The sequence below is a fragment of the Strix uralensis genome, chromosome 1, assembly GCF_047716275.1.
Source record: "Strix uralensis isolate ZFMK-TIS-50842 chromosome 1, bStrUra1, whole genome shotgun sequence".
In the NCBI taxonomy this organism is placed as follows: domain Eukaryota; kingdom Metazoa; phylum Chordata; class Aves; order Strigiformes; family Strigidae; genus Strix; species Strix uralensis.
In genome coordinates, this window is record NC_133972.1 from 64,243,977 (window position 1) to 64,262,233 (window position 18,257).

Sequence of the window (18,257 nt, forward strand, 5' to 3'; positions counted from 1 at the left end):
GGTTGTTTCTTATACAGAAATGACATATTTCTGCAACATTTTTTAGAAACAGCTTAAATATTTTGCCTGAAGTTCTCCCAGCTAGTTCCTGTTTGGGGCAGATGTGGCTTTGGAAAATTTCTTCCCTTTCTCATTACAGTTTGGCAAGGCTTAAGGCAACTTAAAACAGGTTGTTAAAATAGGAATTGCCAAACAGTACATTCAAATGCAATCCCTGCTTTGAGCATGTGGCTGTGTAGCTGAAGCCATATATCAAGTTTATGACTTTACAACTAGTTTTGTAAGGTATTAGAGCCACTGACTTGCTGTGCAGCTTTCTGAGTAGCTGACACAGGAACTGCCTCTCAGTGATTTTTATAAACTGAAGAAATTTAGTAGTGGGATAAGATCACTATGGACTGTTCTGTATTGTCCTGTTACCTCATTTCCTTAATGAAAAAAAGAGATTAATTTGGCCTGAGAGCTTACTTTAAGCAGCTGAATGTTTGTGGTTGCATCTGGAGGAACAAGCTGATCTGGCGGTTGCTTAGAACAACAAATTGAGTATCTTAAAAGATCTGTGCGCAATGGCACTTGTTGCCAGTGAGTATATTGTTGCGGGTGTGTATATGTGTGTGAGAGATTGAAACTTGAAGATATATCCCTGAAGTGCTGTGCTTGCTTCTTGTTCAATGTGACTGACTCCAGTTCTAAGAGGTGCTCGTCTGTCAGCATTGGTACTGGCCATCTCCAAAGGTTTGATGCTAGAAGGACCTGCAGAACATTTATTATATCCTATACACAGAGACACACACAACAGTCCACAGCACATTTCACAGCTTCCAATAGCAAGGCTTAGACCTGTCATGAAAACCTAAAGCCACCACCATAATGTGCTACAGGAAAGGGGCTGAAGTAATCAAGAGTGCTACCAGCTTTTTACTTTGAAATTTACTTTCCCAGCAGGAAGAATTTGTTAGATAACTTTCCCAGGTGGCCCTGAAAAAGGGACCACACATTAAAAAGATTAAAAACAACCAAACAGAACACTTTCACATTGGGGCAGGAAGGAAGAAGAGGAAATCCCTTCTGTCCCAAACCTCTTAATTTGTTTTAACCTTGAGCGTGTGAATCACCTCTTCTTCTCCCAGTGATCCAATATTCTGTCCATGCGGGAATATAACATTTGTCCTTTCAGTACATGATCCTTAAACTCTAGCACTAAGTTAGATAAACCTATTCGTTTTTGTAAAATTGAAGTGAGAAGTGGATTGAGGAAAAAGGTTAGCCATGTAATAAATTAGTGGATGTTGCTGATGTTCAGTTTTCCCTAGACGGCTCTGAATCACTTGTCTGGGCAAGCCATGGCTTGGAAGACCACAACTAAAATTATCACAGATTAGGTAAAGGCTGAGAGATTTTTGGGGATACTGTCTGGGCTGGCTGTCAGCTGGGATGTAGTCTAGAGTGTGACACGATACTTGAATCATCACTGACTGGAGTAGATGTTGGACTTGGCCCTGGGGAAAGAAATTCCACCTTGGAAATGCACTGCTAATATCTCTATGGTGGTAGGTAAAAATGATAGACCTTGATGTTCCTGTAGATGGCCATATAGCACTGTACTGCACTCCTGTGTTAAATGTTAGAAGTTGCCCTGGATCACTCTTTGGACAGGATGCCTGTTAGGAACAAGTTGGTAGAGAAGAAAGGAGAAGAGTAGTAATTCTTGCCTAAAAATAAGCACAGTATTAAGCTTCATATTACATTTAAATATAGTCCCAGTCAGTGGTCACTTCCTTCCATGACCTTGAAATCTAGCATGTGAAATGGTGTTTTCTAGGCAATTATAGGGGTCTAATTTTCTTCTCTCAGTTCCTTTCTGCTTTCCTTCCTCCTGCCCTAGGGAAAATAAACCAGAATGTCTCTGTATCTACTGATGCTTGAGATGTTGTCACTGTATTACACAAAGATGTGACTTCACAGTCTAGCTTCCAAAAGCAATGAAAGATTATGTTGCAAAGTTCAAGTTAGAGATATTTCTCTTATTTCTTTCCCAGAAATAGTGTCTGCTGATAAAATTTCAGCAGAAATCTGTACTGAGGGTCCTAAGAGAGGTAATCAGGCTCTAACACCAAGGAATGAATTCTGTAGAGAAAAACCTTGCATAAAAAAGCTTTAGCTGAGGTGGAAGACAATTTATTACACATGCCTGTGTGCTGTCAGAGTTTCAGCAGGAGGTCCCTGAGGACCTCCTGCAACCTGTTAAACACGGTTATTTCAGGAGCATTAGAGTGGAAGGCTGAGGGACTGGGAAGTTTGTTTTCAAAAGCTGCTTTGCAATCAAGAAGAGAGGTAGTGGCCCTGGAGAAACAAGTATCTCAAGCTGTATGTGGATGGAAATGTTTATTCTGTTTCAGGACATTATAACTGGTATATTATGTCATACTCATAATGTTTTCATTTCAAGTGCTAGGAGGGGAAAATTCAGGAGTATTTTGTAGCTGTGATTCCTCCTTTAATTTTTCTTCCAAAATAGCTAACACCTTGTGCACTCTTGAAAAAAATGCCGCTAATAATACATACATATAGTAATTAACATATTCTAAAGTGAATCAAATTCTCTTTCAGAATATGTTAATGAACCGTAGGGGATGATTATCTTTGGCAGGAGCACTGCAGAGGTATTCCACAGCAAGGGCAAGGTTGAAAGACTTTCTGGAGTGGTTTGCATAGCCCTCAACCACTATTTGTTTGTTGATCAAGATCCAAAGGTGCTGTTTGTCATATTTACTCCTGTTGTCCTGGCCAAATGCTCCCTTAGGTTTTCTGATGCTGCCTGTTTAATGCCATATTATCTTTACTGATATTGCTATAATCACACTAAACAATACATGTTACTGTATAGTGATCTGTAAAAGGGTGGTATGTCTGAATATTGTCTAAAGAAGCAGCAAAGAACAACCAGGAGGGGAGAAACAAGAGAGGTGAGGAAAAAGACCCCATATACAGAAACATTATGAGAACAGCTATTAATGATTTTTCCTTTTCATGATGAACACAAATAAGAGTCGTGGTCATGCCTTCTTGTTCTAAATTGATACTCCTGCATTTGGCAAAAGTGGCTGCACAGCCTGGTGTGGAGAAGTGATTCTTTCTGATAAATCAATGGAAGTAAATAAGACCTGCCAGACTGAAGCACACTCTTGTCCAGGACCACGTGGGGAATCAGCTTAGAGATTGGGACTGGGACCTCCATCCACACCACCAGCTGCCTGCTCATGTTGGAAAATCTGTACAGATTCATAATTACTAGAAAAGGAAGGAAAAAACATTTTATCAAACACATAAGAATATGCTTTAAATTACTGAATGTTGCTCAAGAAACAAGATTTTGGTCTCCAACCTTCAAAACAGATGATCCTGCTGTTTATGGGACTTGTTCCTGTTCAGAAGCTAATCTAGTGCTGACAGCTGGAGGAAAGCGGTTGGGCGCTTGCAGGGTAATTTCTGTAGGCTCAGCAAGCTTTTAAGACATATATTATCCAACACAGCGCTGTAACATAGTGATTAAAACAGACACAGTATAACGAAGTGGTATTTTGAGGTATGGAAATGGTCTGGCCAGGAGGTTTTCAAGATCTATTGGACAGGGTGCTAGATCATCTCATCTAGGCTCCCCTTCCCATGAAAGGTTGGACCAGATGATCTTTCAGGGTCCAACCTTGATCTTCCAACTTGGCCTATTCTATGACTTGGGGAATGTTGAACAAATTGGTTAATCTTTTAAATTATAGGACATAATAGCCTTCAGTATTTTTGCAGCAAAATTATGTTTTTTGGTTAGATGGGATGATAGATATGGAAGTGCAACATCTCTGCTGACTTCTGGTTTTCTTCAGGACTGGTGCTTTAGCTGTACTGCTTGATTTTACTAAAGTGAGGTGCAGCTGGAAATGAATCTCAGATGAATGTTCTTGGTGGAATTTTAATGTTGGCACACCTTGTAATCACAAATGCTATGCTGGGAGAATTAAAATGCCAGGGAGATGCCCATAAAATAATCAGGTAGGTTGACTGGATTATGTCTGTAGATATGAGCAGTAGCTGTTGAGTAGTAAATCAGAAATGGTGAAGCTTGAAAGACAGAAGCCCTTGTGAGCAAAAAATGAAAGCACGAGACAACTCAGTAATGTTGGTAGGTTATTTGTCAGTTCACATAAGCTGGTAGAGATATCCCAAATTTGGTGCAGTATACAATAAGTGATAAATAATTAACGAGAATGCTAAAAAGGAATTTCAAAGGGAAACTTCACAACTAGACAGCCTGGCTATGAAACCAATGGATTGGAAATGCTGCTGGTACCCTGCCAGCTTCTGTGCCTCTGCTAATTTGAAAGGTTTTGCTGTCGCATTTTCTTCTTCTTCACACATAGGCTCAGCTTCCCAAGAAGACACTGAGAGTACAATTATTAATATCATGGTGTGTCCCTTCCTTAGATAGGAGGACGGGGTTAGAACCGGCAGAGGAGCTCAGTAATGTTTGTTGAATTGAGCCCTGCCAGCACAATAATGTTTTGGGCCAGTGTGCTGAATGTGTCAGGTCTGGGGCTTGTGGTGCTGCCCCCAGTTGAGACTGGGACATTTAGGGCATGCCTGGAAGCCCAGGTGTCTGTGGAAGAGGACTTCAGTGTGAGGTACCAAACAAGTGATGCTTTGTTTGTGGGTTGTAGCTATTACTGCTGTTTTATTTGTGGGTTTAGGCCAATTGTGTCACATGTACGAAGTTAAAAAAAATATTTCAGTTAAGTATGTTAAAAATAAAACAAAATTGAACTATTCTTAAACAAACCTAGACAAAATCTGATCGAGAAGAGAGACCTGTCAGTGTTCTGCAGGCTTCAGCCTTCGTGGCTTGCCAAAGTGGTAGCTGGGAATAGAGCATGAATATCCTACAAGCCTCAACCACAAAGCCATCTTTCATCACTGAAAATACAGATGTAATAGGGAGTGTGGACCGTGAGAGGTGGGAGGACTTAAAAATATTCACATGCAACACTAGCTTTTATATATGTATCTGTATCTATTTATATGTGTATATTTTCAGATAGGTATATATATTCACACACATTACTCCCATTGATCAGGATCAGGGTATGAGTAAGATGAATCCTGTGGCAGTTTACACCCTTTTCTTTGTAGGGTGTAAAGGCTACAGCCTTTAAAAAACCTCCCCCTTTAAATTATTTCATGAACTTTTAAGTGAAAAAAACCCTTTTTTTAATATATATGCCTTAATGATTGTTTTATGTGCAATGCTGTCTTACCTTTAAAACAAACAAACAAAACCCAAGAAAAACCAAACTAAACCCAACTAAAACCAGAATACTAAAGAAATGGACATAAGCTTTTCTTCAGCAATAATAATTTGTACTTGTATTTGATTTTTAAAATTTTGTTCGTTGTTTATTTGTTGGGTTTTTTAAAATCAAATTGTGTTCACTTTTCTTTAGGCAAATTTTGTTTCTAGGATGTATTTAAAGTGCTGTTGCCTGTGGTCAGAGACTTCGAGAGCACACTTTTCTTTCTGGTGTGGGTAGATTATTTTAAATTATTATTGACATGGCAAAATTAGGAAGTAAAACCTAAACTCAATGTGTGCTCTTATTTGGGTTTTTTTATTTTATTTTTTGTAAATAAGTCCCTGTGGTAAAAATCAAACATTTAATCTTAAAATAACTTCACACTCACCAGCTGCATCCTATATCCAGAATTGCTATTTGCAAGCTTCTGCCTCTTAAATAAACACTGAACTTTTATCATAAATGGCATCTATTTCAGAGCTTGTTACCACATGGCTTCCAGTGTGCTAGTGGATGCCACAATAGAACAGCAGTACTTTGCCGCCAAGCATCTTGCATCCTTTTGGGGAGGGAACATGGCTCTCATGAGAGATCCCTGATCTCCAGCATCAGCGGAGGGGAGCCGGGTGCCCTGACCACCCGCCCTTTCCCCTGTGGCTGCTCTGCCAACAGCCCCAGCCCATGCTGGAGCGTCCTTCCCCGAGAGCTGGGCAACCCGCAGGTGTTGTGGCAGCAGATGAAACAGCCTGGCTCTCGGGTAAATGGTCCATCTGTATTCCAAAAATCCCTGCAATCATGTGTAGTTACAGCCTAAAAGTGTAAAAGACTGCTCTTTCTGATAGGAACTAGCATAATATTGTGGATGTAACTATTCCTAACATGTTCATGCCAATCTACAAATGTCCATGTTGCTTGTAGCCATTACATTCAGCCCCCAACTGCTGCATGTCTCTAAATGAAAATTGGTGAATAATCTGGTTTACTTTATTTTCATTAAGCTGACAAATAAGTTTACCACATTCTTTATGGTGAATTTGTGACTCTGTGTCAGGTTTGTGCATTGCAATATATTTATTTAAAAGTATTGCTTTTCTGGCAATGCTGACCTACTTTAAATGCTGCGGGGTGCTGTTACTTCCATTTTTTTTCAGCAGCAGGTTGATACCATCAGAAATCTTTGCACTTCAGCTTTTAAACCTTTGATGACATTTTAACTGCTCATTACTGTATGTAGGCAGCCACTTTATCTTTTTCTAGGTGGGCTCTTGCTTCAATTCAGAGTTAATGGTTACTATTTATTGCATACTTTAAACCTACATGTAGCAATGTTGCTACATGCACATAGTGCCTTAGAAAACCCAGAATCCCTAACATGAAGAACATACCATCCCTAGCCAGGCTGTGCAAAGGTATGAGTACGTGGGTAATTTACCTGTGCCCTGGAGTCACAGGGACAACTCAGATTAAATAAAATCCAGCACAACTGAGTCCTCAGGGTGACAAATGGTCATGAGGTTCAAAGAAAATAAAATGTGCTGTGCAGTGTGCAAGAGCATCTTACTTCCTGGATACTTGTGCTATGATGTTATTGTAGTGAGATATTTTCTTTTGGGTAAATAATTAGTGCTCTCCAGAGAGCTGCAGATGTGCTGTAGCATTATATGTACTCCGCTACCAACTCTAAGGCAGGCTTAAAATATCATAGACAGTTCAGGTGTGGCTGGTTTTATGTGGAGCTAATTATCATTACCTTTTTCTCCTTGCTGGCTCATTGTTCCACCCCATTCCCCTGTTTTTTTTGGCACTGACTCCCCATCCCCATTGCTGCCACAGCCCCCAAGAGCAGTGCACATTGCCAAGGGAAAGAGCCCGAAGCAACCCAAAGGCAGAGGGATGAAGGAGGTAGCAGCAGAGCTCAGGCATCTCCATTCATCCATGCTGCTGTTGCTGTGTCCTCATGGAAGTGCTGGTCCTTAGAGGTCTCACTCTGGGACCAGTGAAGCTGAAAAATCATATTGCAGAGTACATATTTTCATAGATCCTAATAAAGAGTCTTGGGTATGCACACAGACATACAGGGATTTTATGCTGAAGCCTGTGGTTGGAGCTCTTACTTTTATCCCACCAGTTCCTACTCCCATGTGGTTTTCTCCTATTTCTAGATGCTGCAGTATCATTCTTCTGTTGTCTTTTGGGACTATTTCTGTCCCACAAAGGGTGTTCCTCAGCCAAGACCTTAAGGGGTATGCTAGAAGCAGGGTAAGAGCTGTCTCCTGTCTTTCAGAACTTTTAAAATTCAGTGCCTTTGTTAGAGAAGGAAAGCGCTGGGCATTCTGAGCTGGCCTGCAGGGTGTAATTCAGGTCATACTGAGTCACTGATCGCTACCCTTGAATTTTGCACAATTCTGATTTAAAACCTCCCAGAGCGTTGTTAATACCAGTGTCACAGCCCCTCTGAATGCCTCAGGCAAGGCTGAATGAGGGACCACCAAGTTTCTGACATTAATTTTACTCTCTGATTTATTTGTCCTTGGAGATCAAGACATCTCTGAGGGACTTCACCCCCATCGTAGAGGATTACAGTCCAATGTGTCAGTCTTTCACTCTGTGAGTTATTGAACACCATGTCCTAGCCCAACCCTCATAATTCTTCACTATTGCTCAGAGACCTCTGCTGACCCCAGACACAGCAGAGCTCTGCACCAGCATGTCTCCAGGAGTGTCTCCAGCCTCTTCCTCCTCCCCACTGTGATACAGGAAAGAGGCTGCATCTGTCCATCTGTGTAGCTGTAGACAGAGGGACAAGGTGGGAAAGGCGGTGGGAAGGGTCAGTGCAGAGCAGGGCACAAGGTTGCTATTGTGCAGTCTCCAATACTGTCATTGTATGAACACCTCATCATTTCAATATCATTTGCATTTGTGTATATATGTAGATACAGAGAAAAAAACCTTCTGCTTTAGTCCTGCTGAAGAACTAGATGTATTAATTCAAGCACGCAGCTATCCTGGTTTTGGTACCTGAGCTGGTTGAGGCATCTCTGGCGTGGTGTGATCCACCTTCATTGCAGAGGCTTGCGGGTGCTCCCTCCCCCGGGAGAGATGGGCACTTACTCACTGGGGTTTGGTGTTTCTCTCGTGGATGCTCTCCTTCTGGCTTGTCAACAGTGAGTCAGGAATCCCAGTGATTCAGTTCATTGCTTGGTAGATCATGCTGAAAAATTGCAAAGAAAAAACTATGACTATTTGAGCTGAAGAAAGGAATAGGCTGTGAATTTTGTTTTTTATGGGATATTTTTCTCTGCTCCTCTCTCTTTTCATTTTGTACTATCTCTGCCACCCTGATTTCAAATTTTGCTTGATTTGAGGGGATGGACTCCACAGTTCATCCCTACCTCTTATTTTTGGGGCTTAATTCTTTCTTTTCTTGTACTTCCTTTTCCAACACTTGCAGATCACAGCTGCCCTTTGCCAAACATCCACTCTTGAGAGGCTACTTTGGTTGTCCTACTAAGAGCTGGTGTAGTTTATGGTGCAGTTGAGGGATTTTCTCTCCCTGTTTAATCCTTCCCTTGGTCTCCCAACTGCTGCTGTGGCTTTTTCTGCCCTTCACAGAGTTGCTTCTCTCACCTGAGCATCCCCCAAGTGTGTTGGCTTCTTGGCTGCAGGCTGCTGTGGTGCACATCTGTATTGTGTGTCACTTTTGGTTGCTGCTCCCTGTGCTCAGTAGGAGCAGGGATAGGGAAACCATGAATATGACCACTGCATTCCTTGTAAAAATATGAAAAATCTTTCTTAATTATGCATTGAACAAAAACCCTGCCCTGCCATGCAGAGCTCTGGCTCACCGTGTGCTTCGATAATTGCTATATGCTGCTGTGTTTCTAAGTGGTATCTTCACAGACAGTAGCTCCATTGATTTGAAGGGACTGCTTGCCTAGTAAGAATGAGGAAACTATAATGGAAGCAGGCTCTATGAACTCATCTAATTTATGTAGTACTTACAAAACCACCAGACCTTTGTGGAAAATTATAGAATATAAATAACACCAACCAATAGCCAGGCATTTTCAGCCTCCTCTGGGAACTTGTGGAAGGTTGCTCTACTGCCAGTTTGAAATTTATGATACTTTAGGCTAGTACTTGGACCAAAAAGATGAAGTAGAGTTGGTGTTTTGGAACAGCTCGAGGGAATTGTGCAGGAATTGTGTGCAACAGGATCTGATTGAGGGTCTGGCTCTGAATTTTTGCAAACCAGAATCGTTAAACTCTTCAAATAGAAAAACAAGAAACATCTGGTACAACACTGACTCTGTTTCAGTTGGGCAAGTAATTTTGTAGCTTTACACTGGTGAAAATGTGATAGTTATGAATCTGCTTTCCTCATAGTTTGGTCTTTGGACCATAAGTGAGTGTTCTGTCAATCCAAATATGTGAGTGATCTAGAAGTGCTCCAAAACAAAATCTTTCTTAAAGACATGTATTTACAAAATGAATAACGACTGCTGAGCTTGAAATGCCAAAACCTAAGAATTTGAAAAAAAATTTTAAATCTGAAAAATTTATTTGCATGGGATGTTGATTATATAAAGTGTTTTCTGGAGGCTTATACATTGTCCTTAACATATAAAGAAATGACATTTTGGATCCCTATTCATACAGACTCCTAGAACTTGTCAATAAGGTATGGTTTAAAACATAATTTAATTACTTTATTTGGGTGATTTCTCATGTTGCATACCATCTTGTGCAACATGTTGTACACTAACTCACTGCTGCTTTTTGTCCCTGAGGTTGCTGCATTTCAGCCCTGAGCCTCAGCATCTCTGATCAGAGCACTTGCACTTGAAATCTCAATTTGAAACCAGGTATTTTTCAGAAATCAGGTTGCTTTTTCTCAAATCTTCACTAGATGCCTAGCCATACACATCTGAGCACAGGTATTTGAACAGGGAATATTTCAGTCATAAGAGAGGTTTTCATTAATTAATAAAGAAATAAATATTTATATAAATGTGATTTTGACACCTCAGGCCTGTAGATTCAAGAATAGCTTGGGCTTCTTTGGCAGGACACATCAATGTAAATGTGAGCAGTCATTAAATAATGGTAAGAAATTATAACAGTAAAACCCCTCTGCCTATTTTTCATCCCAGAAGGATGAAAGAAAATGACACATTATTCAGTGTTTTTCATGGATGTCAGAAACTGGACAGAAACCAAAAATTAGTTCAGCAAATATTTATGAAATGGTATCTAAACCATTAACTGTTCTGCTTATCTGAGATGTAGTTGTGCAATCTGTTTCTCTTGCTTGGTACTCCTTATCCAAAGGTGGGGAAGAAAAGGCATGTTCTCGGGATAGAATTTGTGCCAAATCAGACTTTGAGACCAGACCCCATTTTGAAGATTAATTTTTTAAAAATCCACCTTAATAGGTCTGGGTGATTCTTGAAATTGGCTACATCAAACTGAGCCTTGTAAGTGATTTGAAAGGGATGATTTAGGGATATGGAACATTTTCTTGGCCATTAATACCCCTTGTATTTGATCTGATCTCTAATCAGAATAATCCTTTTAAGTTAGCTATACAGGGAAGCATTTGAGCTGAACCTTGCTTTACAGTTTGGCTTGTAGGAGAACCTCTTTTATTCCAAGACAAATCCAGTCTTCCCTTTTGCCCTCTCTAGGTCAGCCACAGATACCTTCCTTTCTCCTACAGCTCAAGTAGGAGAGACACAAGAGACACATGGAGAGCTGCTCGCTCCAGCTGGTTGACTGGTTTCTCTGGTACCCCTGAAATGAATTTAAGAGGAAGCTTGTTTATTTTCCTAAATTATTTGTATATTCTGCATGCATAGATGTTAATTTAGCTGGGGGAAAAACCTGCAAAATGCTAAGTATTTGTTCATTTCTGTGTTAAAAAGGGCTGCCACTGAGCTTGTCTTAAAATAGTTTGAGTAATAGCTGCCATTTGCGAGTGAACAGTATGTACCATTTTCAGCTTTTTGCTCCGAAGGGACATGTTTTATCAGATGCAGTTAGCATGCTGAGGGAAGGGAGAGTCTTGGCCATTTCTTAGGACATGCTCTCTGCCTGGCACATGAGGAGCATCAGCTGGACCTCACCTCTGTTGCTGCTGAAGAAAAACTCCTCCCTGGCTTCAGTGACATTCATTACATGATTTATACAGAATTAAGGGCAGTATTTGTTTCACCCAGTTGCAAAAGGGTGCAGGATCCTGTGAAAAATAGCATGAATAGATTGAAAGTGATGCATAAGCCAAGCCCACCTCACTGTAGTGATTTAGTGACCAGTAACCATTAATTAAAAGCAAACCCTCCATGTTAGAGAGTATTTAAATACACCATCACAAATGTTATTTTGAAATGGCCAAGAAAGGATTGGCAATGCTTCATGGCTCAGGATCTGGCCACCTGTTTCTCCAGAGAGGTGTCAGTTCATTGCACGAGTTACAGTTTGTTAAAATATTGGAAGCTGCAGAGATGATCTTTCTGCCTTTTGCCTTCATGTTAGCTTTGTTCTACCAAAGGTGACCTCATCTGTGGTAGCCTTTGATGGCGTCTTGGCCAAGGATATGGCCCTATGATCTGGGGGGTAATTTCTTTGCCAGTAAAGGACACTGTGAGATTGGTTAGTGGAATAATCAAAGCTGGATGTGATTAAAAAGAGGGATTTGTCAAATAATTCTTGATGAAGAAGAAAACTCAGATCCCCACCATCCCTCAGCTCCTACTGGGAGAGTTTGCATTGCTGTGCTAGCACTCGCTCATGTGATACTCTTTCGACATCTCTGCTATTATCTTTATTTTTAATGGTAATGTTACACTTTGCACTTGGACACTGTAATTTTCCCAGTGAGGTTTTTATAATAAATGACAAAGTCAATTAAGTCTTCCCCTGTTCATGCTGCAGATGGGAAAACTGAAGCCCAGAGACATACTGTGACTTTTGTACAGCTACAAAGTGGACTTGTGGTTAAACGGGGAATAGGGCTGTTACGGTGCAGCAGATACTCCAGCAGTTGAAAATGCATCTGCTGCTCTGTGCTGCCTTCCCCCAAGTATTAGGTACTTACGCAGAGGCAGCCTCAGTTACCTGAAACTTCTGCTATTGAAAACAGGATCCCTTTTTCTTCTGATCCCATTAAAAACGTCTGCGGTTATTTGAACTCTCCAACTTCCCTGGCGTACCCGCAACATTTAGCTAATGCACCCAATACGGCGCTTAATTACCTGCTTGTACCATCCGTGCGCGTCGCTGGCCCCTGTCAGAGTTAATGTGGCAGGTTGCTGCAGTCGTGTAATCGAATCCTGCGATGCCTAAAGCATTTTTGGCAGGGAGCCTGCAGCGAGGGCGAAAACCATCGCCTACCTTCTCCTGCGTTACCTACCACTCCTGCCATCCTCTCGCAGCGCCGTGATGGGAAGGAGGAACACACCCAGCCCTGGTCCCCATCTGTTGCAGCATCGGCTTCAGTAGCAGAGCCTGAGATGTTTAAATGCGCTTGCCTTTAGGGAAAAGCTTTGAATGCAGTTCTTCAATGGACGTTTCCAGCCAGACTGCAGGATTTTTCAGAGCTGTAAGTCAGAACAGGGCTCAAATGTCTGTTGGTTTCTTTGGATGTGATTATTTTTTATTTTTTTAAAAATGTATTTATCTTAGCAGGGAGAATAGGTTTTGCATTCATTTAGGTGGACGCCCGAGTGCACTGCAGGACTCTGCCGAGAGGCAGGCATTCTTCAGGCTGTGTAAGAAATGCATGATTCTCGGGTATTTTGGTTTATTTTTCCACGGTGTTTTGTCTCTTTTGTATGCATGGCTGGCACAGGGCTGTTGTCCTCTTTTCAGAGCATTTAATTACAAAAGATACTCCAAGACTGAACAAAATGTTCTTTTATCTAGTTAAAGAATGTAGCTTGGGTTTGGGTTTTTTTTTCCTTGCATAACTTTTCCTTAGTGTTTTGGAAAGAGAGATTATCTTTTGGGGGGTGTTTATTTAATTTCAGCCTAAAACCATCTGGTCTCTGCATCCTGCAATGCCTGTTTTCTTATACTGCTCATCTCAGAGCAGCCTGAACTGCTGGGCAACTAATGTGGCTAGTCATTGCAAACCCCAAATCACAGGTTTTCAGTAACTCCTGTTCTGCTTATTGATTTTAATTTGATATTTGATGAGATCTGTCAGGATAAAGAGGTGTATTACAGGCTTCATGCATTCTTCTTGCATTTTTCCCTTTCCGCTACCAGAATTAATGCTGTGCACATGCAATTTGCATTGCAGTTAATGGACCTGTGAGATAATGAATGTCCGATAACAACGAGGCTGACTCTTTCCTGGGATCAGACCTGAAGCCTTGGAGAGCTTAAAGGTGCTCTGTTAGTGGGGTGATGGGAGGGGTTTGGTGAATAGCAACTGAAATTTATTTGAATATAAGATGCAGGGTATTTTGCCAGCATCTTGCATGTTCTGCTTGTTGGTCACTGTGGTTTAGCTGCTGTTACAGGCCACAGGAGATATTAGGGTATCTGCCTTTGGGGAAGAGATTTCACCCTCAGCTCTATCCCCCGCCTGGGCTGAAGAGTCGGGAGTCTAGGAGAGGCTGGAAAGCAGAGGCTGCACTGACTTCAAGCAGCCCTGGGGAGTGAGAGAAACCTGAAGTTGCCAAAATTAGGAGTCTGGGAGGCAGGAGCATCTGTCAGAAGAGGGAACAATGGGCAGGAGGATGAAACGGATCCTGCTGACAGGGGGCAAACCCTTGATTCAAAGGGAGGCAATGGAAGACCCATTAAAAGAAGACTTGCACTTCAATTTAGTCCATTTTTATTACTGGGAGTGGTATAAAAATATATTTATTTTGAAAAATGATGCAGTTTGAAATAAACACCAAAACCCACCCCCCCAAACCCCACCCCGTCAATCTGTAGTAGGATGTCTGACACTCATCAAGAAGAAGTTAGAATTAAAAACAATATTGATGCAACCCTTTAAAAGCAAATCACAGAGTTGGTGGAAATCACCTGTAGCCAGAGTTTGCTTCAGGCAGCAGCCACTGGTTTTCCATCAGGAGGAGAAAATTCCAGTGTCATTTCAACATGTTTGGCCACCCAAGTAGGTGATTTGAAGCCAAGAAATACTTAACCATCTTAAATGTAAAAGAAATGTCAGTTTAAAAGCTATAAGAGCTTGTTATCATGTCTGTATACACACATTATATGATTATATATGCTTGCCATACATATTCTCCTACATGAGAGCATGTTTTATATGCATGTGAAAAAAATGATGCCCTGTGAGATGAGCTCTAGAGCAACTACATCTGTGAGGACATAGTCACCAGTGAAGTCTGTTTCTGTTTCTCACTGTAGGTGCTAATGCTTTTGCTTTTAGAACTGATATATATTTTGATAAACTTATCCTCTTGCTCTGATGTAAGAGACGCTTTTCTAATAAGTATTTAATGACTTCTAGTGCCTGTTTGCAGTTCTAAGTCCAATTTCCATTCCTAATAGAGCTCAAAATAAATGTTAATAAAACTTAGGTTTAAATGCATACTAATAGTTGCACAGCTATTTAATACATATAGATAGAAATTAACATTCTTGATAAGAAAAAGATAACCAATAATTTTTCAGGGCCATATTACTTGCATGAACTTAATTTTTGGTAGTGAGGAAAAAATCAGTATTTTTCTATGAAAATAAACATAAAAAGCAAAGCAAGAATAAAAAACGCTATTCTGAATGAAAATTTCCTGCTTGTGGATTTAATTCACCTTGAGGAAAAAAAATAATTGGTTTGGTTGTCTTTTGCTTAGTTTTGTTTCCTGCTTGGGTGCTTGTTTGTTTTGTGGGAGGTTTTTGGTAATGCTTCTTGGCGGGGCGGGTGTCCATATCAGGGTGAGCCACAGGCAGAGGCTCTCCTTGCGCCTTGGTTTGGTAATTCCAGTGTGAACTTTATTTTTGTGACAAATGGGTTTGGACTGTCTGGCACATGGCTTGAAGCAACAGCCAGTTATAAAATGGCCTCTCCCGCGCCAGGCTTGTACTCTGCCCATCTGTCACCATGTCCAGGGTGTCCCACTAACTTGGAAATGTTTCCCACACTCTCTGAGCAGGATCAAATGCTTCTTGACACATTGTGATGCACAAACTGCCAGCCAAGTCAAGTGCAGATTTGCCTGTTTCGGCTCACCAATGTCTGCTGGGCTTCAAAACCATTGCATAGGGCAGAAGTTACTTTTGGCAACATATATATGTAGATATCAAGCTTAAGTTTTCGGTTGGATTTACTTGAATGTGTGATCACTTGTCTTTTCTTCACAGCATGTTCAGATAGGTCCGCTGTAATGGTGATGCTTAAATGGACACATGAAGAATAAGATGGTTAAAATAAGAAGACTCTTACTAAAGGAGCCAGAAGTGAACATGGCTCATTTTTAAGGTTTTTTTTCCCTGCACTGGATCTAAACTAGGAACAATTTCTGGAAAAAATTATACCAATGGTACCAATGAAAGCCATAGCCCTTGAAAGAAGCCTGCAGTTTATTTGGAGAAATATCTGCCTTAAAATTTTAGCATTGCATGTACAGTAATTAGAAAAAAAAACCTCAGCGTGTGTCATTTCTGTCCTTCCCTTTCCATATGAGGATTATTTCCAAACTGGACCCACTGCGAAAACTCATTTTCAGTGTTGGCTATTTCAAGTGAGAGTGAGTAATCCCTTTGTTGTGTTCTTCCATTTGTTTCATTGTTCACAAGATTTTCCAGATGCGTAAATATTTTATCCGTCTTTCTTCCAGAGATGGTCATTGGTGTCTTCTAACACCTTTTTCCAAGCAGAGCTGTGGTGTTTTTTGAAGCACATCCCATGAGACAGCCTTAACAAGTGGTCAGGGATTGGTGTGAGGGGGCCTGGAAGTGTGAGATACTATCCTTTGGACATTTCCATTAGATCATGCCAATTTTCCTAACAAACATCTTTTCTTAGAGGTTGTATAGCTGGCCTGTTTTATTAAAATTTAAATTCCAGTTGTTTCAATTGGACACAGTGGCTCCTTCATTTTTCACTCCAATGGGTGCTCACCCTGTCAAAGAGTTGACCCTGTTTTCTACACAGCAGCCAAAGCTGTGTAAAGAAAATGTACATCTTAGTAACACTTAGAAATGCCAACAGAGTTTAGGACCTCATTGTGCTACCCATTGTATGGATGCCTATAGTGTGTCTAGACTGCCAGCAAAGATGTGATTGAAGCTGGGCTTAAATTAGCCCGGCTGAGTCCTGACAGCTGTACAACGGCAGGAGTGAGATGCTTGAAGTGAGCTAAATTGCCAGAGTATTTACTCAGCCTCCCGTGGGGATTTTGCAGCCTACACTAACCCATGTGTTGTCATGACTACACTTTTATCAGTGCTGTGTGGAGCTGAGTGAAAGTGAGCTGGTGTAAACCACGCTTGCAATTGCCATGTAGACATGCCCATAGTAAGACACAATCCCTTGTCTGGACAGCTTGGTTTCTGAATAGAGGAAAAAAAGGAAAATAAGTGATTTTGTTCCTATTTTATAGGCAGTAAAGAGGGAGAGGTAAGAGGCAGGGTTCATCTGTCCTATGTTGAATCATCCAAAGTTTAAGCAAGTTGTCCAGCCTCTCCCATACCAGGGTAATAGGAACAAATTGCCCATTGGAGATGCTGGTTTTTCCCAGCTCTCTAGGCTGGACAAAAAGTGTGGGGTAGATGACTAGTGTTTTAGATAGCTGAAGTTAGGTGACAGATATCCTGTCCTTGATGCCTTCCCAGAGGTAAACCAGAAAGCCAGAGCAGGCAATGAAAGTCTCATCACTTAAGTCCATCCGTGAAGCAATTCTGGACTGGATATGCAGTTTGTAAAGCAGTCTGGATTCCCACAGGATGAAAAATGTAATGTAATTTATTAGTATTGCATGGCACTGCTAACTGGAAAAAATAATAATGGTACCAAATCTCAGCATCTCCTAGCTCAAAGCCAAGGGTGGGACCTGAAGGACACACAATCTGGATTTAGGTCACAGTACTGTACTATGAATGTGATAATGTTTTCTAGATTATCTCTGAGAATTTGAGCTTTCTTCTGTCTTTGAGGGCTTTTTATGTTGCCAGCTTCAGCAAAATGCAGCTTTCAATAAATAGTTCAGAGGGTGAAGAACAAAGACATGCATTCTTTTGGGAAAAGAAAAAAAAGATTTAGCCTATGAAATAAAGCATATTGTATATATTGGTCTCTTTTTTCATGTAGTGCTAAAACTGTAAGAAAAACTATGGCAAAGTGACTGTAAACTTTGTAGACATGAAATTGCTCTCTGCAGCTGCAGAGTGATGTAGGAAAAGCATCAGGAGGGGAATCTTCTCTCATCATGGGCTCCATGTGTTGTCCCCTTTAACCTCCTATTTAGGTCTTCAGCACACCAAGCACAGAGCCATCCTGTTCTTCCTTTCCTTTCCTAATTTCATCTTTGCTTCTAATTTTTTCTTTCTTTCTTTTATAGTTGAGGGACTGCTTGATCAGATCAGGTCCCTCGCTTGCCTGGCCTTCCAGCTATAAGCTTTCTTCCAATTGTTAAGATTATTCATGGTTCTTAACTGACAAGAATGTAAAGAGGAGGCAACAGGCAGCTGTCTTCCTAAATGCAGTGAACTGGAAAAAATAGTTGCAGTTTGAGTATTTATGGCAGAGATTATCTGCTTGGTGTGAATGTTACCTTCTTGAGTCATATAAATGCAAGGGAGAACCCTGCAAGTCCTTCTCAGATAAGGCCATCAGCTGGAGGTTTTCAGTTCTGATTTTGTTTTGTTTTACTCTTCCTTGAGGAAATGTTTTTTGAAGAGATTTGAAGAGATTTGGCCTATAGAGAGTGGAGA

The 18,257-nt window shown here is 40.9% G+C and overlaps 1 protein-coding gene across 2 annotated transcripts in view; it reads left to right on the forward strand.

The window, feature by feature from the left end:
• The window catches only part of PRKAG2 (protein kinase AMP-activated non-catalytic subunit gamma 2), a 222,529-nt gene that overhangs the window by 41,861 nt on the left and 162,411 nt on the right, over positions 1–18,257 (forward strand). Inside the window, exon 1 of one of the 2 annotated variants that reach the window (XM_074869142.1) lies at positions 12,802–12,942. The exons of the other annotated variant lie outside the window; for it this stretch is intronic. Coding sequence (XP_074725243.1) covers positions 12,862–12,942 — 81 coding nt within the window. The 5' untranslated portion in view covers positions 12,802–12,861. Of the gene's footprint in view, positions 1–12,801; positions 12,943–18,257 lie in introns of those variants that run through there. 2 annotated transcript variants of the gene reach the window in all.